At 33.4% G+C, this 21147-nt stretch overlaps 3 protein-coding genes across 5 annotated transcripts; 1 reads left to right on the forward strand and 2 right to left on the reverse strand.

Moving 5' to 3' along the window:
• Positions 1 to 293: 293 nt before the first annotated feature.
• On the reverse strand, positions 294 to 3057 carry LOC111492473 (pentatricopeptide repeat-containing protein At1g25360-like). 2 transcript variants are annotated; one of them, XM_023141815.1, is made up of 3 exons: positions 1916 to 3057; positions 1743 to 1815; positions 294 to 1650 (listed from the first exon to the last, which is right to left on the reverse strand). In XM_023141815.1, exons 1-3 carry the CDS (start codon positions 2843 to 2845, stop codon positions 452 to 454), a joined length of 2202 nt encoding a protein of 733 aa, XP_022997583.1. In that variant the 5' UTR covers positions 2846 to 3057; the 3' UTR covers positions 294 to 451. The 2 variants fall into 2 exon arrangements, with proteins under 2 accessions (XP_022997583.1, XP_022997582.1); XM_023141814.1 differs by having other exon boundaries at positions 294 to 3057.
• A 1144-nt stretch (positions 3058 to 4201) lies between these two features.
• On the reverse strand, positions 4202 to 5739 carry LOC111492300 (B-box zinc finger protein 20-like). 2 transcript variants are annotated; one of them, XM_023141592.1, is made up of 4 exons: positions 5682 to 5739; positions 5284 to 5475; positions 4767 to 5198; positions 4202 to 4683 (listed from the first exon to the last, which is right to left on the reverse strand). In XM_023141592.1, the coding sequence occupies exons 2-4, from the start codon at positions 5467 to 5469 to the stop codon at positions 4465 to 4467; spliced, it is 837 nt and encodes a 278-aa protein (XP_022997360.1). In that variant the 5' UTR covers positions 5470 to 5475; positions 5682 to 5739; the 3' UTR covers positions 4202 to 4464. The 2 variants fall into 2 exon arrangements, with proteins under 2 accessions (XP_022997360.1, XP_022997361.1); XM_023141593.1 differs by having other exon boundaries at positions 5690 to 5708.
• Positions 5740 to 11310: 5571 nt separating this feature from the next.
• On the forward strand, positions 11311 to 12942 carry LOC111491917 (protein SHI RELATED SEQUENCE 1-like). The gene is made up of 2 exons (XM_023141015.1): positions 11311 to 12026; positions 12331 to 12942. The coding sequence occupies exons 1-2, from the start codon at positions 11411 to 11413 to the stop codon at positions 12726 to 12728; spliced, it is 1014 nt and encodes a 337-aa protein (XP_022996783.1). The 5' UTR covers positions 11311 to 11410; the 3' UTR covers positions 12729 to 12942.
• The last annotated feature ends 8205 nt before the right edge of the window (positions 12943 to 21147 follow it).

The following is a 21147-nucleotide window of genomic DNA, read 5'->3' on the forward strand; positions in this document are numbered from 1 at the left end:
GTCTGTCTCCCGTGGTGCCATTATACCCCAAAAAGAAAAACAACTCCACAACGTGGAGGTCCCGAAGCTGGCATTGACAACATTTTGAATAACGTTATTATTCGAATATAGTCTCAATTTATTCATGTATCTCTCATCTACTTGGGTGTCTCAATATCAATTAAAAATTTTAATTTAATAATGGTATTAAATTAAATCTTAAACCTTCGTAAATGAATCAATTTAAGCTATTTATCAGAATTTTGAACGGATAATATAGGTATAAAACTTTTTTAAATACATAGTTGTCTAGCATTCTATTCATGGAGCACACACGAATTGTATTAGAAAAATCCGATCAACCCAACCTATCCCGACCCATTTTGAATTTATTTAGATTTGGTTTATCGATTATTCTAAAAAAAATATCCTAACCCGACTTAACCCTATAACCCACAAACATCTCAAATAATTACCAGTAATTACCGCACGAACATTCACCGTTCTTAAAATGGTGAAACCTCTTCCTATCCCTCACTATTATCTCTCTCTTCACCACTTTAGACATGAACTTGAATGCATTATGGCAATCCCCACAGATCCTGAGGTTCTTGAAAACCCTGACTGTGGCTCCTGGAGGGAGCTTCATTAGCCCAAACGCTACAGCGACCTTCTCACTGTGAGTAGACAAGGCATGTTCCTTTTGTTCACATTCCATATCGTGCAACACATATTTAGTGTCTGGGACATATCCCAATTTCTTCATTTCAAGCCCCAGCTCCTCCAGGTAACGGTACACAGATACCACCTCAGGGTGCACATCATCATCAACCAAGAACACATGAACCTCGTTCTCGACCTCGATCCAACTACATGCAGGCTCCTTCTGGACCCCTTGGTCCCTCATCAACTTCCGCACCTTAGCAACGTCGTTCCACCGCCCGACATCGGCGTACATGTTCGACAAAAGTACATAGGTTCCGTCGTGTTGTGGCGTTAGTTCAAAAAGTTGCTCAGCCGCTTCTATTCCTAAATCCAGGTTGCTGTGAATCCGGCAACCAGCAAGAAGAGCCTCCCAAACTGGTGCACCAGGTTTAGAAGGCATAGTGTTGATGATATTCTTGGCATATGAGAACATCCCAGCTCGACAAAACAAATCGACCATTCGAGCATAATGATCTTCATCAGGACTGATACCGTAATTTTCAAACATCAAACTAAAATAATGGCGTCCCTCCTCAACCAAACCAGCATGACAACACGCAGTAAGAACAGTAAGAAAGGTTATTCTATCAGGGAATACGCCATTCTTCAACATTTGATCAAAAAGTTGAATAGCTTTTGCACCATACCCGTGCTGTCCCAGTGCTGCAATCATGGCATTCCACGACACCAAGTCTACAAAAGGCATAGAGAGAAACACAGATTCCGCAGCCTCAAGAACTCCACATCTTGCATACATTGATATCAATGCATTGCCAACAGAAAGGTTTGAATTGTAGCCCAGATGAACAAGTTGAGCATGGAGCTGGCGACCATTCTCCAATGCTCCAAGCACAGAGCATGCTGTAATTGCGCCTGTATATGCATAATCACAAGGTTCAAAGCCATCCAATCTCATTTGCTTGAACAGCTTCAAACCCTCATCTCCAAATCCATTTTGTGCCAATCCTGAAATCATCACAGTCAGTGTAAGAAGGTTTTTCTCTAGCATTTCTTCGAAGAAAGACTTCGCTTCCTCGATACGCCCTGCATTCACATACCCTGATAAGATTGCGTTCCAAGTAACAATATTTCTAAGTGGCATCTGATCAAAAACCTTCCGTGCCTCATCGACTATATCATTTTTACAATACAAAGTAATCAGTGCATTATTCACAGACAGCAAAAGGTTATGATTTGGGTTCAGCTCATTTTTTAGAATGTAAGCATGCACCTGTTTTCCCTGTTGAAAGAACCCACCATTGGCACAAGCACTGATTACAGTCGTATAGGTGACCTCGTCGTGCTGAATTCCAAGAGAACGCATTTTCCTAAACATTATCAATGCTTCCTGAAAACAACCATGGTGTACATATCCTGATATCATGGCATTCCATGCTGCCCCAAGCTTTTCAGCCATTGACTCAAAAACTTCCCGAGCGCCATTTAGATCATCGTTCCGTACGTACCCAGTAATCATCGTCGTCCATGTTAGCTCATCCCTCTTAGGCATTTCGTCGAACAGTTTCCTAGCAGAAACCATTGCTGAAGATGATATCGCCAATGGTGATGCACACTTGACATAAACAGAGAGAAGAGCGTTCAACACTGAAGAAGAAACACACCCCATTCCAGATTTCACCACTGCACAATGCATCTGACCACACTGCTGCTCATTGCCAACAACAAGCACCAAAGCACTAAGAACGCTTGTAAATGTAAAGTCATCAGGCCGGAAGTCATCCCGTCTCATAGCACGGAACAGTTCAAGAGCTGAAAGACCATCATCGTTGTGCGAATAACCAATGATCATTGCATTGTAGAAAACAGTATCCCTCAAATGCAATGGAGTTCCATTAAATATTTCTCGACCCAGTTTCAGATTCCCTGAAGCAGAATATGCCGTAATCAAAGTAGTCCTTGCTATCGCATCTGGGCTGGGAATTTCGTCGAACAGTTGGCGTGCATACACAACATTCGACGATTTGCAATACACCTCAAGCAGCCGGTTAAGGAAATGGCCACGAGGCTTGAACCCAGAAGCAATCATATGGCCATGAACTGCCCGAGCAAGTGAAAATGAAGCCGGATCCTGTGGGGAACAGAGCTGCAATTTTGCGGCATACCGGTTTGCCACCATGCGGATGTCCAATGCATTTCTCATGAAGATTGATGAGAATTAGTGGCATCGTTTCGAATTAAACAGGGAAGTTGAAAGTATTAATGGAATGGCGATGAATCATGAAGAAGCTGGAAATGTGAGACGTTCTAAACAAGCCGGGTTTTCTGTAATTGCCGTATGCCATTTCGCAGCGTCAACTCCGAAACATTAGATGCCCTTCATAGATTTTGCAGTACCTTCTCTTTGGTTTTAAAAATAACAACGTGCAATATCATTTCATCCTATCATCATATCAATACCATACTTTAACTAGAATTTCAAATCTCTAATAAAAAAGTTGTAAGTCTTTGTTCGAAGACTCTTGAAAAGTAGTCGAGCCTCGATTAAAGAGAGACTATTCGAGGACTTTATAAGCTTCAGGGCAGGATCTATACCATACTTTGTTCAAAGGAAGGATGGTTAATGATTGTTAGTAAGGAATTCCAAATTCGCTAAATTATAAGTAAAGAATACATGGTTCAATATTGTACTTTGTTCGAGGAAATGATCGTTAATGATTGATATGAACCAAAAGACATCAATCATACAATATACTTCAATGAAGATGTGAAGAAAAAGTTGTCAAAATTATCAAAAGATGTTTCAATTCATGCCACATTAAAGAAGAATGAAGTTTGATTGTTATAAATTTTGGGTGGGTTACAATTTAGAGTTAGTGTATTTCATTTATGTATTTTAAGACTTTATTTACTATAGGTTACAATTACATTAATTATGGTCATTAGGTATGAATGTTACTCACTCTTGGAATGACTTTAGTAGTTTCATTTTGAGGTATATAAAGCCTGGTATGTGTAAGAGACTTAAAAAAAAATATAGTAAAAGAAGCTTTTGTGCTCTTCTCTAGCCAATGACTAAGTTTCTTTGCAATTCTATGTAGTTTAGGTTGCATGTAGAATCATTCAAGCTCGACATGATCAATCTTGCTTGTGGAGTGATTTGAATCTCAAGCAAGTGTTCTTGCGTTGAGATATTTGATCAACAAGAATCATTCAAGCTATCAATCTTGCCTGTGGAGTGATTCGAATCTCAAACAATGTTCTTGCCTTGAGATATTCGATCAACAAGGTAATCCGAATCTTACTCCTCTTGTAGTGGTTCCTTATCTTATCAATGATTGTTAGGAAGGAATCTCAAGTTAATAATATCTTCCACCCTACGTGTTTTAAAACCATTAGATTACCCGTCATATACTAGTTAAAGCTAACCATAACCATATTTATTAGCTATGGTTTTTTACTCTAACAAATGATATTAGAGTTGGACACGAGACGGTAAACACGGGTCAAAAAGGTAAATTGTGAGATCTTCCCGTCGACCAGAGAAGGAACGAAAACGAGGAAGAAGAACCCATTATATTACAGCTGAACCATTTTTGGTTAAAAAAAAACTAACAGAAACCAGAAGAAGAAGAATGTACCCATTAAAGAACAGGTGAAACCCAAACAAAATGTAAAAGAAACCCATTAAATTACAGAAGAAACTTGAAACAAAAAGTAAAAGAACCCAGAAGAAGAAGAAGAAGAAGAAGAAGAAACCAGATCAGAGAGCAAAGAGGAGAGAAGAAAATGGCAATAAGGAATGGAAGTGTTGTTGGTTAATTATGAAAAAGGTCTGGACCTCTTAAAGCCTGCAGACGGGGCTGTACTAATAATCTGTGGCACAGTGAAACCATCGTCTGTCCACACTCTATTGACTTTTGATGAATTTACTGCCAATGCCTTGGTGTCCTTCAACCCAAACAGCGCCGCTGGTGGCCCCTGAGGGACCCAAGGCTCCAAGCGTTCCGATGATGAAAATGGAAACCCCACCCCTTCAAACTGCCAAAAAGGAAAACATAAGAACATTCCTCAACTTTCTCATCAGCTTCACGCAGAAACAGTGACAGAGTTGTTAAACATACCTCCAGAAATTCTTCAAACGGCCACCCAGGAAGCGTCTCCATCAAATATTCCGATATGCTACTAGCTGATCCACTGTCCTCAGTCGCAATCTGACCTCCACTGCCCTTGTTCACGGCTATCGTCGGAGTTAAGTTCATTGGGGCATTTACACAAACACTTGTTGTGCATACCGTTGGATCACTAGAAACAGCAGCCCCCTTCTTGACAGAGCCCTTTAATTTAGATTTAGAAACAACACGACCACCACTCCCAATCGGTTTCTCCCCGGAGGGAGGCGGTTCGTACAGAGTAGCGGTGGCGGAAAGCTTAATCCCAATCTGAAGAAACCTATCGTGCTTCATAGTGAGCTCGTTGGCCGAATGAATTGGATCATCGCATTCTCTACATAGAATCGCTCTATCCTGCTGACAGAACAAGAACCCTCGCCGCTCCTACAAAATCAGATTCAAAAAAATTAAACAAAAACAGAGCAAAACCCAAATCCCAACAAAAACCAATCAGATCTCAGCAAAATACCCGGCACACATCGCAGACAGGGGCCTCCGCCGCATCAGGGCGGAGCAGAGAAAAGCGGCGGTGCTTCGAAGCAAGCTTATTAGCATTGTGGACACGGTGATCGCATAAATTACAGAGCGCCGCCTCGTCCGCCGTGCAGAACACCACCGCTTCCCCATTTTCGCAGACATCACACAGAATCTTCATGTATTTCTGATTAAGAACAACAAAAGAAGAAGAAGAAGACGCTTGGGCGGAGCAATCAGGGAAGAACTCGTGAGAAAAATGGAGAAGCAATAATTACATAATATAATAAGAATGGCGGTACATCCCTGAGGATCCTCTACAGTGAAGAAATTAGATTTTTGGCATTAAAAAAATAAGAGAGATTTAAGAAATGATTAGAACAGCAAACCCACTTTCTTACAGTAAAAGCAAAAGAATCATTTTCAGATGTTCATCCTTCGAACTCCGAAGCGTCACCAAAAGTTATAATGGAAGCCACTGTTCAATTTTCTAGTTTTGTACGTTCTTATGTGGAGGGTAAAGTTGTAATTTCAGGGTATGACTTTTGAAACAAAAATTACGTCAAAATTCATATCCATTATGCCCTCCTCGACAAACCTAATTTAACAAAATTATATTCCAACCAAAAAATCTATATATGTTTTAAGTCAACTTTCAACATAAAATTTAATAATCGAAAACAGCGGTTAAAGATATTTAGTAATAAATTAGAGTTTACTATATATATATATATACATATTTATATTTTATTATAAGTCAAATATCTCATTTATTACTATTTTCATATCTTTATAATTTATTTGATTATAAATAAGATAACTTTCACATCATTTCATTCACAATAGCTTAATTAGTTAAAGACATATATTTTCGATCAAAAAGTTAAAGGTTTGAATCTCTATTTGTACACGGCATTCATATGTCATGAACAATAAAGAACGGCCTTTACAATATCAGTTATAGAAAAACGCACTTCTTTTGATGATATATGGCGGGATTGTGAATCTGCGAACTAAGGTTATCTAATATCGAGAAGAAATGAAAAACCATATTTTAAGGATGATGGGACCTCATTACTTCAATAATTAAAAAGAAAAAGAAAAAAATAGAGTAAAAAAGGACATCAAAATGCTTGAAATAAGGCCATACTTAGAGCTTGGGGGCCAGCTGTCCAGAGATTATGAAATTAATTTTGATTAATGCCCTTAATAAACATCTCACTCATTAATTAATTGCCTTTTTTTCCTACCCAAATTTATTCATTTCAATATTATTTATTAATCCATTATATTTATATCAAATGAAATAATAGAAAAACGAAATTTCATTTTACCGTTAGAATAGCCATTCCTAATAAATAGAGAGTTAATTTTGAACTAAAAGATAAAAGTCTAAATTTAAGACTAAATAACAAAGGTAAAATTAGAACTGGATAGAGACAACTCAAATTTATCATTAATCTTAAAAAAAAACAATGTATTTTTATTTCGGATATAATTATATATACATATTTGTATTCAATTTTATAATTATTTTTCTATTATTTATTCTGTAACTGCCGTTTGAAATAATTTTTTTTCATTGAGTTATATATATTAATTAAATATTTAAAAATAAATAAATAAATATTTAAAAACTAAAATTTTACCTAGGTTAAAAACAAAATCCAAAAAATATATGGTTTGGTTATTTATTTTTATAAAATTGTTTAGCTCTTAAGTCCCTATTGAAGCTTCGAATTGGGCCGCCTCAAGAGTCTATAAATGGGCTTTCAAATTCATCCGGCCCTGATGTAATGCTATAATGGATTTAAACTTGGATATTTCTTTTTATTCCAACTCACTCAGCCCATATGATGGGCTTCGTGGGCTTACTGGGCCGAAAATAACATATGGGCTTAGCAAGCCCAAGAGTATAAACCCACCACCCAAATATTCCATTGCCTTAAAAAAAAACTTTTTTAATTTTTTAAAATAAATAATATAAAAATAATAAAAAATTCAGAGAGACCACCAGACAATCCAAAAATGGTTGGCTTTTTTTTTTACCACTTTTACCTACGAGAGTTTTCAAGTAGCTTTGACCTAAAGTCAGACGTCCCTTTTCTTTCTGTCTGTTCATTGCCAACACAGCACACATCTTCCCATCCTAAAAATATTTTTTAAAAAATCCCCCCCTTATTTATTTAATTATTTATTATTATTATTATTATTATTATTATTATTATTTAAAAAATTCCCTTTTCCATCCCTAAAAATGTACTGCCTTAAACCTTGGGGGAAAGAGGCACAGTCAACTGAGACAAAAGAAAGCACAAGGCTCGAGATATGTAAGAAAAAGATGCAATTATTGGAATTCCCCATTTCTCTCTCTGGTCTTTACATAATTTAATTCCCTTTTTTGTCGGCATAATTACTAATTATCTCTTTTTTTATTTTTTCTTAACATTAAATAAATCGAAATTTTGGGGAAACATTATCCTGTCCCAAATATGGCAAAACAGATAACTTTCGCTAAATTTGAGATCTCTCTCTCTCTCTCTCTCTGTCTCTGTCTCTCTCCAGGATTTCACATTTATTGTTATTATCCAGAAATTAAATTCTGATATTATTACTTAAGTCATGCTTACGTCGTATTAAAATCCTTTTTTGGATATGGGGGCCCAAAGAAACAAGTGGGCCGAATGATGGGCCTTGGATGTGGCCCAGAATAAAACACCTTTCAAGCGTTGAACTCTTTGTAGCAGACAGGTCCATTGTGGGTTTGTCTCCATCTTCATCGGTCAACCATCTCTGGCGCGGCAAAATTAAGGTTGTCTTTTGTCCTATTATTATTTTTAAAAACCTTTGTTGTTTTATTTTTTTCCCCCTTTTGTAGCTTTTTTTTTTTCTCTATTTAAATGTTTTTTTTTTGTTTTTTTTTTTTTGTGATGGGACAATTAAGAAGAAGAAAACATTTGAACCTGAGAACCAAAACCTTTTAGTGAATAACCTCTCATTCCAAATTCCTTTTCGTTAAATGAAGGAGTTTTCTTTGTTGAAGAATCGTTTTTTATTTTTAGTTGATATGAAATTAGTTTTCTATGACGTCATATCAATAGATTTTCGTCCGATAAATCAAAATATACTTTTTTTTTTTTAAGAGCAAAGCATATTTAATATTAATTTATGTGATACCCGTTTCTTATATCCATAATTTTAATTTTTTTTTGAATTATTTAGTTATATATAGAGTATGAAAACCTTTTTTTAATAGACACGTTTTAAAAACAGTGAGTTTGACAACAATAACAAAAACATACAATACGAACATGATTTTCCAAAATTTGTTATACAGTTACAGATAAAATGAATATCTTAAAAGAAAATAAAAGAAGAAAACATAGACGTCATCAAAAAAAGTGTGGAATGATTTAACAAAACACAAAAATGGGATGTGTTTAGTTTGGGGAAACTGAGCACATGGTCAGCTACCAGTTAGCTGCTTAAAAGTTGAGACCAAACCAAAAGACAAATAATAAAAATAAAAAATAAAAAACAAAAAGACAAAAAAGAAAAAGAAAATAATAATTAAAAGAAAAAACTTAAAATCAATCACAATTCACGACAGAGTTTTTTTAAAAAAAAAAGAAAAAAAAAAGAAAAAAAAAAGAAAAAGGGGAATTTATTTTGTGAGATTAGATCAAATCAGATGGTGGGAAAGTCAATGTGAAATTTGCCTCGGGCCCCTAATTATTCTTCCACTTATTTTCTTTTTCCTCTCTCTTTATTAAGCTTAAACAAATGCCACGTCAGAGGTCAAGGACGGCGATTGTACGGCGGACTACGGCGGCCGGCGGGTGGCCATCTTTAGTGATCATTAATTTTCATATTTATATTATTATAATAAAAACCCAATTATTAGTGGACAGTGCCCACTAAGTTTTAGCGCGGGTCACGTGATTGTTTGCTTAAAAGGGCTTTAAATCTCTTAATTAAGCTTCCCTAGCCTTTCTTTCCCCCCCTCCCCACCCTATTTCTACGTAATTAAAATCATTATTTGTATTTCTTTTTTTTATTATTATTATTCTTTTCTTCAATAATTCAACGCCATGAATTACAGCTATAATTTTACTTTTTTTTAATTTAATTTTCAATTTATCATTTTAAAAAAAATTAAAATTTAATCGCCCTTACCAATCAAATAAATAAACAAAAAACGGTCCTAAAAGATAAAAATGTCTAGAAATAGAAAATTTTTTATTTCATATTTTAAATTATAAAATTAGCTACAATCTCAAGAAAACTAATATTATAATCTAGTAAATAGGTAAGGAAAAAAAATTTATAGATTGTAAAAGGTTTATTTGTCTGAGAATAATTAGTAATAATTACAAAAAAAATATTATATAAAATTTTGATGGATAGCCACTCGAGATGTTTTTTGATATAGATGAGTAGTAAATAGTGTTGTATAGTCATAGACGTACTCTGCGTAGCTAATCTTTTTCGTCCAAAAACAATAAGGCCGTAGTTAGTTACTCTTTTAATTTACAATCTGTTTTAATAAATTAAATAAAAAAATACATTTGAAAACTATTTTCTTAGTAATTAAAGTTTAATTGGGAATTGGAAAATGTTGATAAAAAGCATATTAAAGAAATGTTGTTGACCTTGGGAAAATAGAGAGATTTGGATTAAATAATAATAAAATGAAAGACATAACACGAAAGTTAAGGTCAAATGATAAGTTGATTACGACACAATTTGATGTATTTAATGACAAAAGCGTATGTCTGAAATCTGGATGACGACAACAAATTCTCACCGCTCTGGCTATGGATTGGATTGTGTCATTTTTAAAAAATAATAATAATATATAAATAATACACGAATTATTAATATATTAATATTAAATAAGAGTTTAATATTTACAATAGTAATAATAATACATGTCAGGTTCAGAGGGTCCTGTCATGGAGATTTCCGGGATTTGCATGTGACACTAACATTCCTTCTTCCGTAGAGTAGATTGATTGCTGTGAGGATTATGAAACTAAAAATAAATAAATAAAATTAATTAATTAAAATAATTTTAATAATAATAGAAGGGGAGGGGGGAAAGGTGCCTGCGGGTTTTACGGTGGAAGGACGAATAAGAAAAGGTAGAGTTCTGACACGTGGGCAGCTGGCAACCATTGGATCTGTCATGCAAACTACTGAGATTTTTACTCGATATTCATTGAAACTGAAAGACAGACAACAGTAGAGGAAGTGCCCACTCATAGATCTTCATGTTCCTTCTCTCTCTCTCTCTCTCTCTCTCTTCGTGTTACTCTGTGGCGTTCGTATCGTAATTATGGTGTGAGCGAGAAGAGAGGGAATGGAGGGTTTTTTTAGAGAGAGAATTGTTTGTCTGGTTATCTTAAATGAGGGTTTTTTTTAGGTGAGGAGAGAGAAAACAGTGCAGTTACCATGGCGGCGTTGCAGGGCTCTAATTCCGTGCCATAATTGCATCGATACAAAGAAAGAAAGAGAAAGAAACAGAATTTAAATCCCAAACTAAAGTATTCTTATTTTTTCAAGTTAAAAAACAAAACAAAATAGAGAAAATACATGGAATATTAAAAAACAAAGGGTTTATTTATTTATTTATTTATTTATTTTGTTTCTTTCTTTAGTTTTACTAAAAAAAAAAAATTCCCCTTAAAACCCTTTGAAGAGAAGATCATACCATTCACGAGAAACCGTAGATCGGAAAGCTTTAGATGATGATAAACTAGATTGAATGTCTCTATTGAGGCAAAGGATCACTATAGACGAAACCCAGAATCCAATTCGACCTTTTAGATCAATATCCCTATTTCAATACGACTCAAGAGGAATAGCTGGGACTATCATAAATTATTTAATAAGACGGTCACTTTTCATTATTTTTACTTTTTGGGAAAAAATATCATCCATTAATAATTATCGGCCAGAATATATATATATATATTTTAAATTAATTTTTATATAAAGGAAAAAAAAAAAAGAGAGAGTCCGTACAAGAATGGTTTTTTTGATTGGGGGGGATAGGGGGAACTTGGTGATATAGATTTATGCTCAAAATTGGCGTTAGTCTCAGGTATTAGGTCAAAGAAATGGCTGGGTTCTTCTATCTAGGAGGAGGGAGAGAAGGCCCACCAAACAAACAAGAAGAAGAAGAAGAAAGAGAACAAAACTTGTTTATGTATAGAAATGAAGAGATCTACAACAAGGGTTTCGAGATATGGCCTCAACAATACACCAATCATCACCAGAATCCTTCTCTTACAGACCATTTATCCTTCGGCGTTGGTCCCAGCCGCCGCAGCTTCATGATCAACGACTCCGATGAGCCATCCAGATCAGCCTTCACCGTCATGCGCCCTGCCGCTGCCTTTGCTGCATCTGCTGCTGCCGCTGCCGCTGGTGGAGGCATGAATTGTCAAGACTGTGGCAACCAAGCTAAGAAGGACTGCGCTTATTTGCGGTGCAGGACTTGCTGTAAGAGCCGCGGCTTTCAGTGTCAGACCCATGTCAAAAGCACTTGGGTTCCGGCTGCCAAACGCCGTGAACGCCAGCAGCAAATTGCTGCCTTACAACAACAACAGCAACAAGAACAGTTTCGTGGTGGGGAGAATTCTAAAAGACAGAGAGAAACTCAGATTACCACCACTGTCTCTGCCGCCACCGCCTCCGCCACCGCTTGCCCTCGTTTGCCCTCCATCACGTCAGGTAATCCCGAATTTCGAGAGGATTTTTACCTCTTTTTTCCAAATTTCCCCAGAAATTCATGGATTTCGTTTTTATTAATATCATTTGCGTGTAAGAAAATCTTGATCATCAATCACTTTTTTTTTTTTTTTTTTTTTTAATTTCAAATTCATCCACTGTTGATAAGTAAAACTGACGAAAAAGTTGTAAGAAATTAGTTAGAGTTTCGAAAACTTTATTTTCTGACAGATTAATTACACTGTTGGTTGGAGTTTTTTTTTTTTTAATAATTTTTTTGTGGGGTTTGGTATGATGATGATATTAGGGTTAGAACTGGCGCAATTCCCATCAGAAGTGAACTCACCGGCGGTATTTCGGTGCGTAAAAGTAAGCGCAATGGACGATGCAGATGAAGAGTTTGCATATCAGACGGCTGTGAACATCGGTGGTCATGTGTTCAAAGGAATTCTCTACGATCAAGGCCCTGAAGTCCGTTACACCGCAGCCGGTGAAAGCTCCTCCGGTCACGGTGGAGATGGATCAACACACCCACTTAACCTAATTGCCGGATCCTCCAACGCCGGACCCACTTCCGCATCTACCTCCGCCGCAACTAGTACCAACCCCTCCGCCGCCGCCCCGTTGCTCGACCCTACGATATATCCAGCTCCTCTCAATGCATTCATGGCTGGTACGCAGTTCTTCCCACCCTCAAGGTCATGAGAGAAAAACATTGAAAAAAAAAAAAAAAAAAAACAAATCAAAACAAAAATCTCCCCGAAAAAAAGAGAAAATTTGCCCTAAATTATCTGTGTTTTTTAGCTAGTTTGTTCTTGGAGATGAGTGGATGTTCTTATGAGGAAGACAGAAATTGATCGATGGATATTTCAGCTTTGATTCAGATTTTTGAGATTCCCTTCTTCTTCTTCTCTATTAATCTCTGGTTTCTATTCAAACCTTGTTCATGACTGTCTATTCTCTATAGCATTTGAATTTTGTTCATAAAATTTCAACCCAAAATCCCATTTTTATAGTTCATTTCTTCAAGATTGATCTTTAAAATTTCTATTAAAAAAAAACCCAGAAAAATTTAGGTTTCGATTCTATGAAAGCTGTGATTTTTTTGGGATTCAATGAACTAATAATCTTCCATGTTTCTCTCTCTAAAATTATGGAGCTAATTAAACTTGTAATAAGTGCATATTCAATCAGCAAATGAAAGTTTTTGGCAAATTTTGACTAGAAACGAAGCAAAGAAGAAAAGGGAAATTTTGTTGTAAAAGGTTTCAAGCTTAGAGTAAAGCTTGAGATTAATGGATTTAATGCAAATTTTTGACTCAATGGATTTTGCTATGTTTAAACTTGTAATAATGCATATATTTATGTTCTTTGATTCAATTTCTTGATGTCATTTCCATGGTAAAGCAAGATCTTTACGGTTGAGATTGTTGTTATCTCGATCGACTCGAAACTTGTGTTTCTTGTCTTTTTATGGTTTGTGTTATACGTTCTTGCTTGTCTAGTGATCTTTGACATCATAGACTGACTCGCTTCTTGTCATTTATATTATCGTACATCCCTAAAATAAGAAATGTTGAAAAACAAGACAAGAAGTTTCGAATTTACATCTAATCGCAATTACAAGACAATCTAGTCTTGATTGTTTTGTCTCTTGTTGGGTTCGTTTAGTGTTTGAGCTCTTATCTGCTTACATGTTCCTCTCGATCACGGTGGCCACCCTAACGGTGTCTCGGTCTGCTCCCTCTTTGTTTCGGTTTAGAGGATTGAGAAGAAACGGGAAAGGAAGCATTGATGTAGGGCTGTTCATTATTACAGCCATCATGTAGAGTTGGTTGCATTAGTGAAGCTGACATTAAGGATTCTTTTATCGCTTTATAATTAGGTTAAATTTTGCATATAATTCAACTCACTTATTACAATTAAATGTTATTCATTAACTCATTGGGGTCAACAAAGAAAGGATAGATGAGCAAATCAAATTCATCAATTATCATATTATTAATTCAAAATAATAATAAATAAATCAAAAATTAAATGCAATGTTTGATCAAAATATATACTGTTAGATTATTGAATATACAATTAAATTTTAAATACTCATTACTATTTTGAATAATCTTTTAAAATTAAAATTGAAAGTAAAAATATTATTAGTTTTTAAAATTTAAAAATATTCAAAATATATACTGTTAGATTGGTCAGTTTCAGCTTCATTTTAACTGTTTCCATCTAAATCTTGATAGAACATTTTATTTATTTTGTATTTTTTTTTCAATTAAAATTAAAAAATACATCGGATATATACCATAAAATTAAATATAATTAAACATTAGGTACATTTGTACGGAATTTGAGTTTTTTTTTTTAAGTTCAATTATTATTTTATATAATTGTAAAAAGAAATAATATCTATAAAGGAAAATAATTTATAAATGTGACATATTCATTATTTGATCAATATATATATATAACTTTACAACTACTCTTTGAATATTGGCTAATAATTTTTTTGGTTGTCTGGATTTATAAAAAGAAAATAATTAATTTTATACAATAAGATTTTATGCCATGATCTTAGGTTCAATTCTTATTGAGTTTATTATTTTTTTAATAAATGTTTTCATTTATTTTATTTTATTAACAATTGATTTAAACTTATTTTCTGAAAAAAAAAAAAAAAAGGTTTTCAATTATCAAAAGAGTTTCTTTTTCTTTTTCTTTTTTTCTTTTTTGCCATAAAAAAGTATACATTACCACGTCATTCATGAGTGTTAGCTGTGGTTCATATTTATAACTTTGCATGTGAGTAGCAATAATGCCGAATAATAATTTTAAAAATAAATAAAAATAAAAAAACTCAGCCAATATTCATCCGCCATCCATATATATATATATATATATATAATTAACTTGCAAATATTCTATTTAATTTTTCCCAAATTGAAAAAAAAATATATTATTACGTCATTGCCTTTAGTTTCGATCACTCAACATAAACCATCAACTAATTCGAAACTAGACATCTAACCCACTCCATATAATGCAATTTCCAAATGGTTAGTCTTTTATTTTAAAATATTAATTAAAATTAAAATATATTAATTGGAGAAATTAGGTATAATTGTAAATTAAATATATTTTTCAGAAATTAATTTAAAAGTGTTCCGAGTTATTAAAGGGGAAGGAGTAATTAAAAAAGAAGAAGAGATAATTCTTTTATGGGAATGGGAGTTAAGAAAAGAGGAGTCAGGAATTATTTGGTGTGTGAATGTGTTGTCCCTTTCACATGAAATTGACTCTCACTACCCCAAATTAAATGCATTAATAAATCCCCCCTTGAATATACCTAATCCATCACTTCCCCCCATTCGATGTAACATTTGTAATCTTTAGACCCACAATATAATAATAATAATAATAATAATAATAATATTATTATTATTATTATTCTTATTATTATTATTATTATTATTATTATTATTATTATTATAAATCTCTCCCTCTCTCTAGTGCTAGATTCTCTCTTCCTATTATCAAGATTTGAAATTGGATTCTTTTCCTACTTCTAGTGGAAATGAGCATGTGGTGGGGGACGTCTAAATTCATTCACAATCCCACTTGGATTTGTCTTTAGCCCGAATATTTTTTTTTATTTCCATTTTTTTTTCCTTTATTAATTTCCAACATATATATATATATATATATATATATATATATATATATATATATATATATATATATATATATATATATTTTGATGTTTGTCTAGACACTTAAAACCTTAATTCTTAATCCTTGTCGATAATTTTGAATATTAATCCCGGTATATTTACGAATTAGCTAAGAAAATTTGAATCATATGATAAAATCGTAATATATTTTTAATATATAGACATGAAATTAAATATTACGATATAGACTCTCAAAATTTAAATATTTTATTTTTTATAATTTCAAATTTTAATTAATCTATATATATAGATATGGATTTTTAAGATTTGGATTTAATCAAATTTTAGATTTTGGTGGTTGCGATTTTATTTTTTAAAAATGAAAATTTATTTTTTAAAATAACTTGTATTAAGTGAAATTACTAGTTTAGTCATTTAAATTTTAATTTTTTCAATAATTACCGAATACAAATCTAAAAGTGTATATAGATATATATATGAAATTTTCGAAAAATTAAATTAAAAAAAAAGAATACATCCTTTAACCTTATGAAAAAAATTACATAATTAATCTATATTAGTAATTATATATATATATAAATCATGGAAAAAAACCACTTTACTCTAGATTCAGTTCAAGAGGCAAACCTTAAACTTTCAATTATTTTATCATACTCATCCTTAAATTGAATAAATGATGAAATAAATGGTTGTTCCAAACTACTAAATTAGAAATTAGCCCTTAATCATCTAATAAATCATACGGTAAATTCAATTAACAAAATACTTAAATTTAAGCCATCAAACAAGTATACAAGAATACTCGAAGGTGGCCACAATTTTATCCTAAAAACGACACATAACTAATTAGTGAATTATGGAAGAATTTTATGATGAATGACCTAATGAGTTAGAGTAGGTTAATTTTTGTTCTATTAATTGGGCTACTTCATAAATGTATTACTAAAACAATATTTTTTATTTTATTTTATTATTTATTTTCGGAAAATTTGAAAATAAGGAGAGGTTCTGAATATTTAATAAGTCATTTAATTTTGAAAGAATTATTTTGAAAAACAGAAAAATAAAATAATTACTTCAAGCATTTAATATTTTAAAATATTGAAGGTATTAATTTATATGCAGAATTATTAAACATTGCGACATGGCATGAGTTATGATCCATATATAGGTGGGAAATGGCCAATAACTTATTTCTAGCTGTTTTCTGAAACATATATATATAATAATTCAGGAGGATCCCAAAATTGCTACCCTTCACTCCAAAAATCAATTAGGATGAATTATTGTCTCTGCGTCATCACTATTGTCCCATTAATTCAATCTCAAGTCAAAACTTTGAATACCAAATTTCTAAAATAATTAAAACATTTTTTTTTCTTTCAAATAAGGTAAAAATTACAGTCTGTGTGAAGAATAGTTTATTCTTCCTCTTCAATTGATGTGGGACCTCACAATCTACCCGCTTAGGGTTAGCGTCCTTATTGGCACTCTGACCAGTAACTGGTTTTGATACCATTTATAATAGCTAAGCCCACTGCTAACAAATATTGTCGATTTTGGCTTGTTACTTATCGTCGTCAGCCTCACGAATTTTGAAACACGTTTGTTAGGGAGAGGTTTCTACATCTTTATAAGGAATGGTTCGTTCCCATAATCCATCCCATTGGGAGCCAAGCGTTCTCTAGTACACCACTCGGTGCTTGACTCTAATACAATTTGCGACAACTCAAGCCTATTTCTAATAAATATTATATGCTTCGGCCTTTTACATATCGTCGTCAATCTCACGATTTTAAAAATGCATTTGTTAAAGAGAGTTTTCCAGAACCTTATAAGAAATGTTTCATTCCTCTATCCAACTAACGTGGGATCTCACAATCATAGATCACTGTCCCTGACCGCGTGCCTGTTGAAGAATGAGTCGGCGACTCATAGGCAGTGGCTTGGTTAAGGGACCCACCGTAGCCGTAGCGAAAGCGAGTCTTCATGGGGCAATTGTCATTGCTTATGGACCCGAACTTGGGTGATCTATCCATGACCAGGATGAAGCTTGGGTGAAATTAAGTGGAGGTCCGAACCGACTGATGTTGAAGAATCAACGGATGAGTTGTGGTTAGGGGTGAAATGCCACTTGAACCCAGAGTTAGCTGGTTCTCCCCGAAATGCGTTGAGGCGCAGCAGTTGACTGGACATCTAGGGGGTAAAGCACTATTTCGATGCGGGCCGCCTCAAATCTCAAATTTAGTCAAATAATTTAATAAATTTTTATTTTAAGAGTAGTTTTGAAATATTTATGAAAGGTCGAGATTTGAAATAATAAGAGTGTATATCTATCATTAGCCTAGGACCTCAAAAAGAATACGTTCAATTAGTCTACGGATGGGACGGCTTTATTTTATAATGAGAAAATATTGCCAGCAGTCACATAATATACTTAAATTCTCATTGATTTTTGGAATATGTAAAGTAAAAATAACCTAGCTAACATTCAACCTTAGAAAATTGCCTTTGATTGGTCTACAATTGGTCCATAAGTCGATAGAAGCGGTCTCCGCATAGTATACTCACTATTCTTATTACTGATCGTATAATCGTCAAATATAATTTAAAAAATTACGTTTAAACTAGACAATAATATATGGTTGTAAATATACGTAGAAATTCTATTATTATCCTCGACAATATTATTCAACCTCTGAACTTTTTATATATGACAATAGGAACGATCGCATTGAATAATTTGAAAGGAGAAACAGATCGACATCGAGATCGAGATCGAGATCGAGCAATGAATGTGGGGTTATAGTTGGGTTTAGCATTATGTGTAGCGTAGGGGCATGGGATGTCCCATGCGCATGCAAAAGCCAGCCGGCCGCTGAGCTTAATTATATCTTATTGCTATCTTTGGCTCTCTCCTCCGCCGGAGGGTACGAAATGGAGGGTGGTCCAGCCGCATGCTTTATTTTATTTTCCCTTTCTTTTTCTGCCGATGCTGGCGGGCTAGCTGCAAACGGCATGGCATGGGGCGGCCAAATGGCAATGGCCAATGGCCTGCTTGATTTGGAGACTCTTCTTCCTTGTTGTGTATTATAACATGCCCGCTCACCCATTCATTCCTCTCTCTTTTGTTTTTGTGTGTCTGTCAATCTAACCTATACTCGCCCCATAAATGCTACTCCTTGTCTCCTAATGTCTACGGCTTTAGATTTAGGAAAATGCCCACTCTCATTAAAGCCTCCAAATTTTCCAACTTTTGCTCATTGGTCGGAGCCTTAGCTCAATTCTATCGTACTCGTGGATATAATGCCTTTCACCAGTTAAGCTCATTGCAACATTGAGGGGACTTCGAGATCTAACTATTAAGCTCCTTTACTCAATCTCGACCTATAATTTTGAATATTGTCAAGTTTTAAAATAAAATAGATTATTTAGACCCTTTTAAACATTTTAAAGTTTAAAGAAATTTGTATGTGATTTGTTTTAATATAGAATAATTTAATAATTCATGACATAGAAATAAGAAGATAAAAATTAATAATAATGTATATAACTTAAACAGTTTTTCTTGGGTAATTTGTGATATAAATAAAGATAATTAAAAAATAAATTCTCATTAAGTTTGGCTCACGAAACGACGCCGTATGTATTATGGAATAACGTATTATTTTTTGTTTCTAGCAGTCTCGATTGGTAGCTGCTAGGAGCAAGCAATGTCGCTCATATTTGTAATGTTGCAATTAAAAATATAACACCAAACTCTTAACTCTAAAGTTAGTTACGTCCGTATTAAATGGTAGCATATGCTACAAGAAACTGCCAGTTTGTGTGGGATTGTGACATTGCAACCATATGACATTGATGTCTTTTTTAATGTTTCATGGTTTTATGTAGCTTTCCTAAGTTGTTTTTTGCTTAGCTTTCAAATGAAGCATCTAAACTATAGAGCGAGAAGTTTGCACGTATTAGAAATCGAGAATATTGGAGGAGCATAGCATTTCTTATAACGGTGTGGAAACCTCTTCTTAACAAATGTGCTTTAAAACTCCAAGGTTAACCACGATACGTAATAGGTCAAAACGGATAATATTTGTTAGCGGTGTCCACTGTGTCAGTGAGAACGCTGGGTTCCCGAGGGGAGTGGATTGTGAGGTCTCATATCGGTTGCAAAGGGAAACATAACATTTCTTATAAAAGTGTGGAAACCTTTCCCTAACAGACACTTCGTTAAAACTGTAACGCTTACAACGATACATAACAGGCCAATGAAATCCCACATTGACTAGAGAGGAAAACAGAGCATTCATGAACATTTCTCTCTAACAGACACTTACAATGCGATACGTAACGAGCCAGAATGAACAATATTTTCTATTTAGAGGCTACAAAAGTAATTTTCTTTCAAGTTTTTGGTACAAGCATTTTCTCGGAATGATAGCAATTTTCAATGTGGGATTTGGTCACCTCTTATTGTCAAGGAGTGTTGATTAGCAATGAAATAAAAGTAGATTGAAGAAGAATTATTAGGAGATTTTAACCATTTATTGTTTTTTAAAAATTATTCCAATTTTATACGCAACTTTTAGTATATAGTTTGCTTTAAAATTAAGTATAAAGAGCAGTTGTTGGTACGGAATTTGTCACTTCTTCTTTATAATAAATATGAGAATTATTAGGGTTTTTTTTTGAAAAAAACTTTATAATAAAAAAGTTGGGTTAATTAATACGTGATTTTCTTTTAAAGTGAAAGGGATCTTGAGATTGTTAATTCTGTGACAAAAGGCTATACATAGCCCATAAGGGATTGTGTAAATTAAATGCTGAAATTACTATAAGTATTCAAAGAATTTTATTTATTTATTTATTTTATATATATCAATGCAATTTCCTAATTTGTAAATTGCTTTCTTGGATTGCTACCTTCCATTAATGATTGGTCCTTTTAGGAGTAATTAGAATACTACGGGTTGAAGATTATTAATTAATAAGTAAATTCAGAAAAATTCAGAAAAATCAAGAAAAAAAAAAAAAACTCAAATTTGTTTAGAAATATCTAAGAGTGGTTAAATTTGTAATTTTACAAGTATATAAATAAATATTAACAAATAATATTGTAAATATTTTTTTTTATTTAAATTAGTTATAGGCATTTTTTTTGGAATAATTAAATTCTTTTCGCTCCTTAAATAATTTCAAATATTATGTATGGAGGGAAGTTGAAGTTAGTAAAATTTTTTCCTTTTATTTATGGATAAATCTATATGGTTAATTTTTTAATCTTTTGGCCATTTCTATTATTTTGTGGTTGTTTTAGGATGATTTTTATTTTTATGGTTGAAGGGTGAAATGACTATTTTACCCTTTTAAAATTCGTCAAAGAGTCTTCATGCAGCTAGACTCTATATAAAATATCACCGACTACGAAATGA

This window comes from Cucurbita maxima, unplaced genomic scaffold (assembly GCF_002738345.1).
Source record: "Cucurbita maxima cultivar Rimu unplaced genomic scaffold, Cmax_1.0 Cma_Scf00017, whole genome shotgun sequence".
NCBI classification, from domain to species: Eukaryota; Viridiplantae; Streptophyta; class Magnoliopsida; order Cucurbitales; family Cucurbitaceae; genus Cucurbita; species Cucurbita maxima.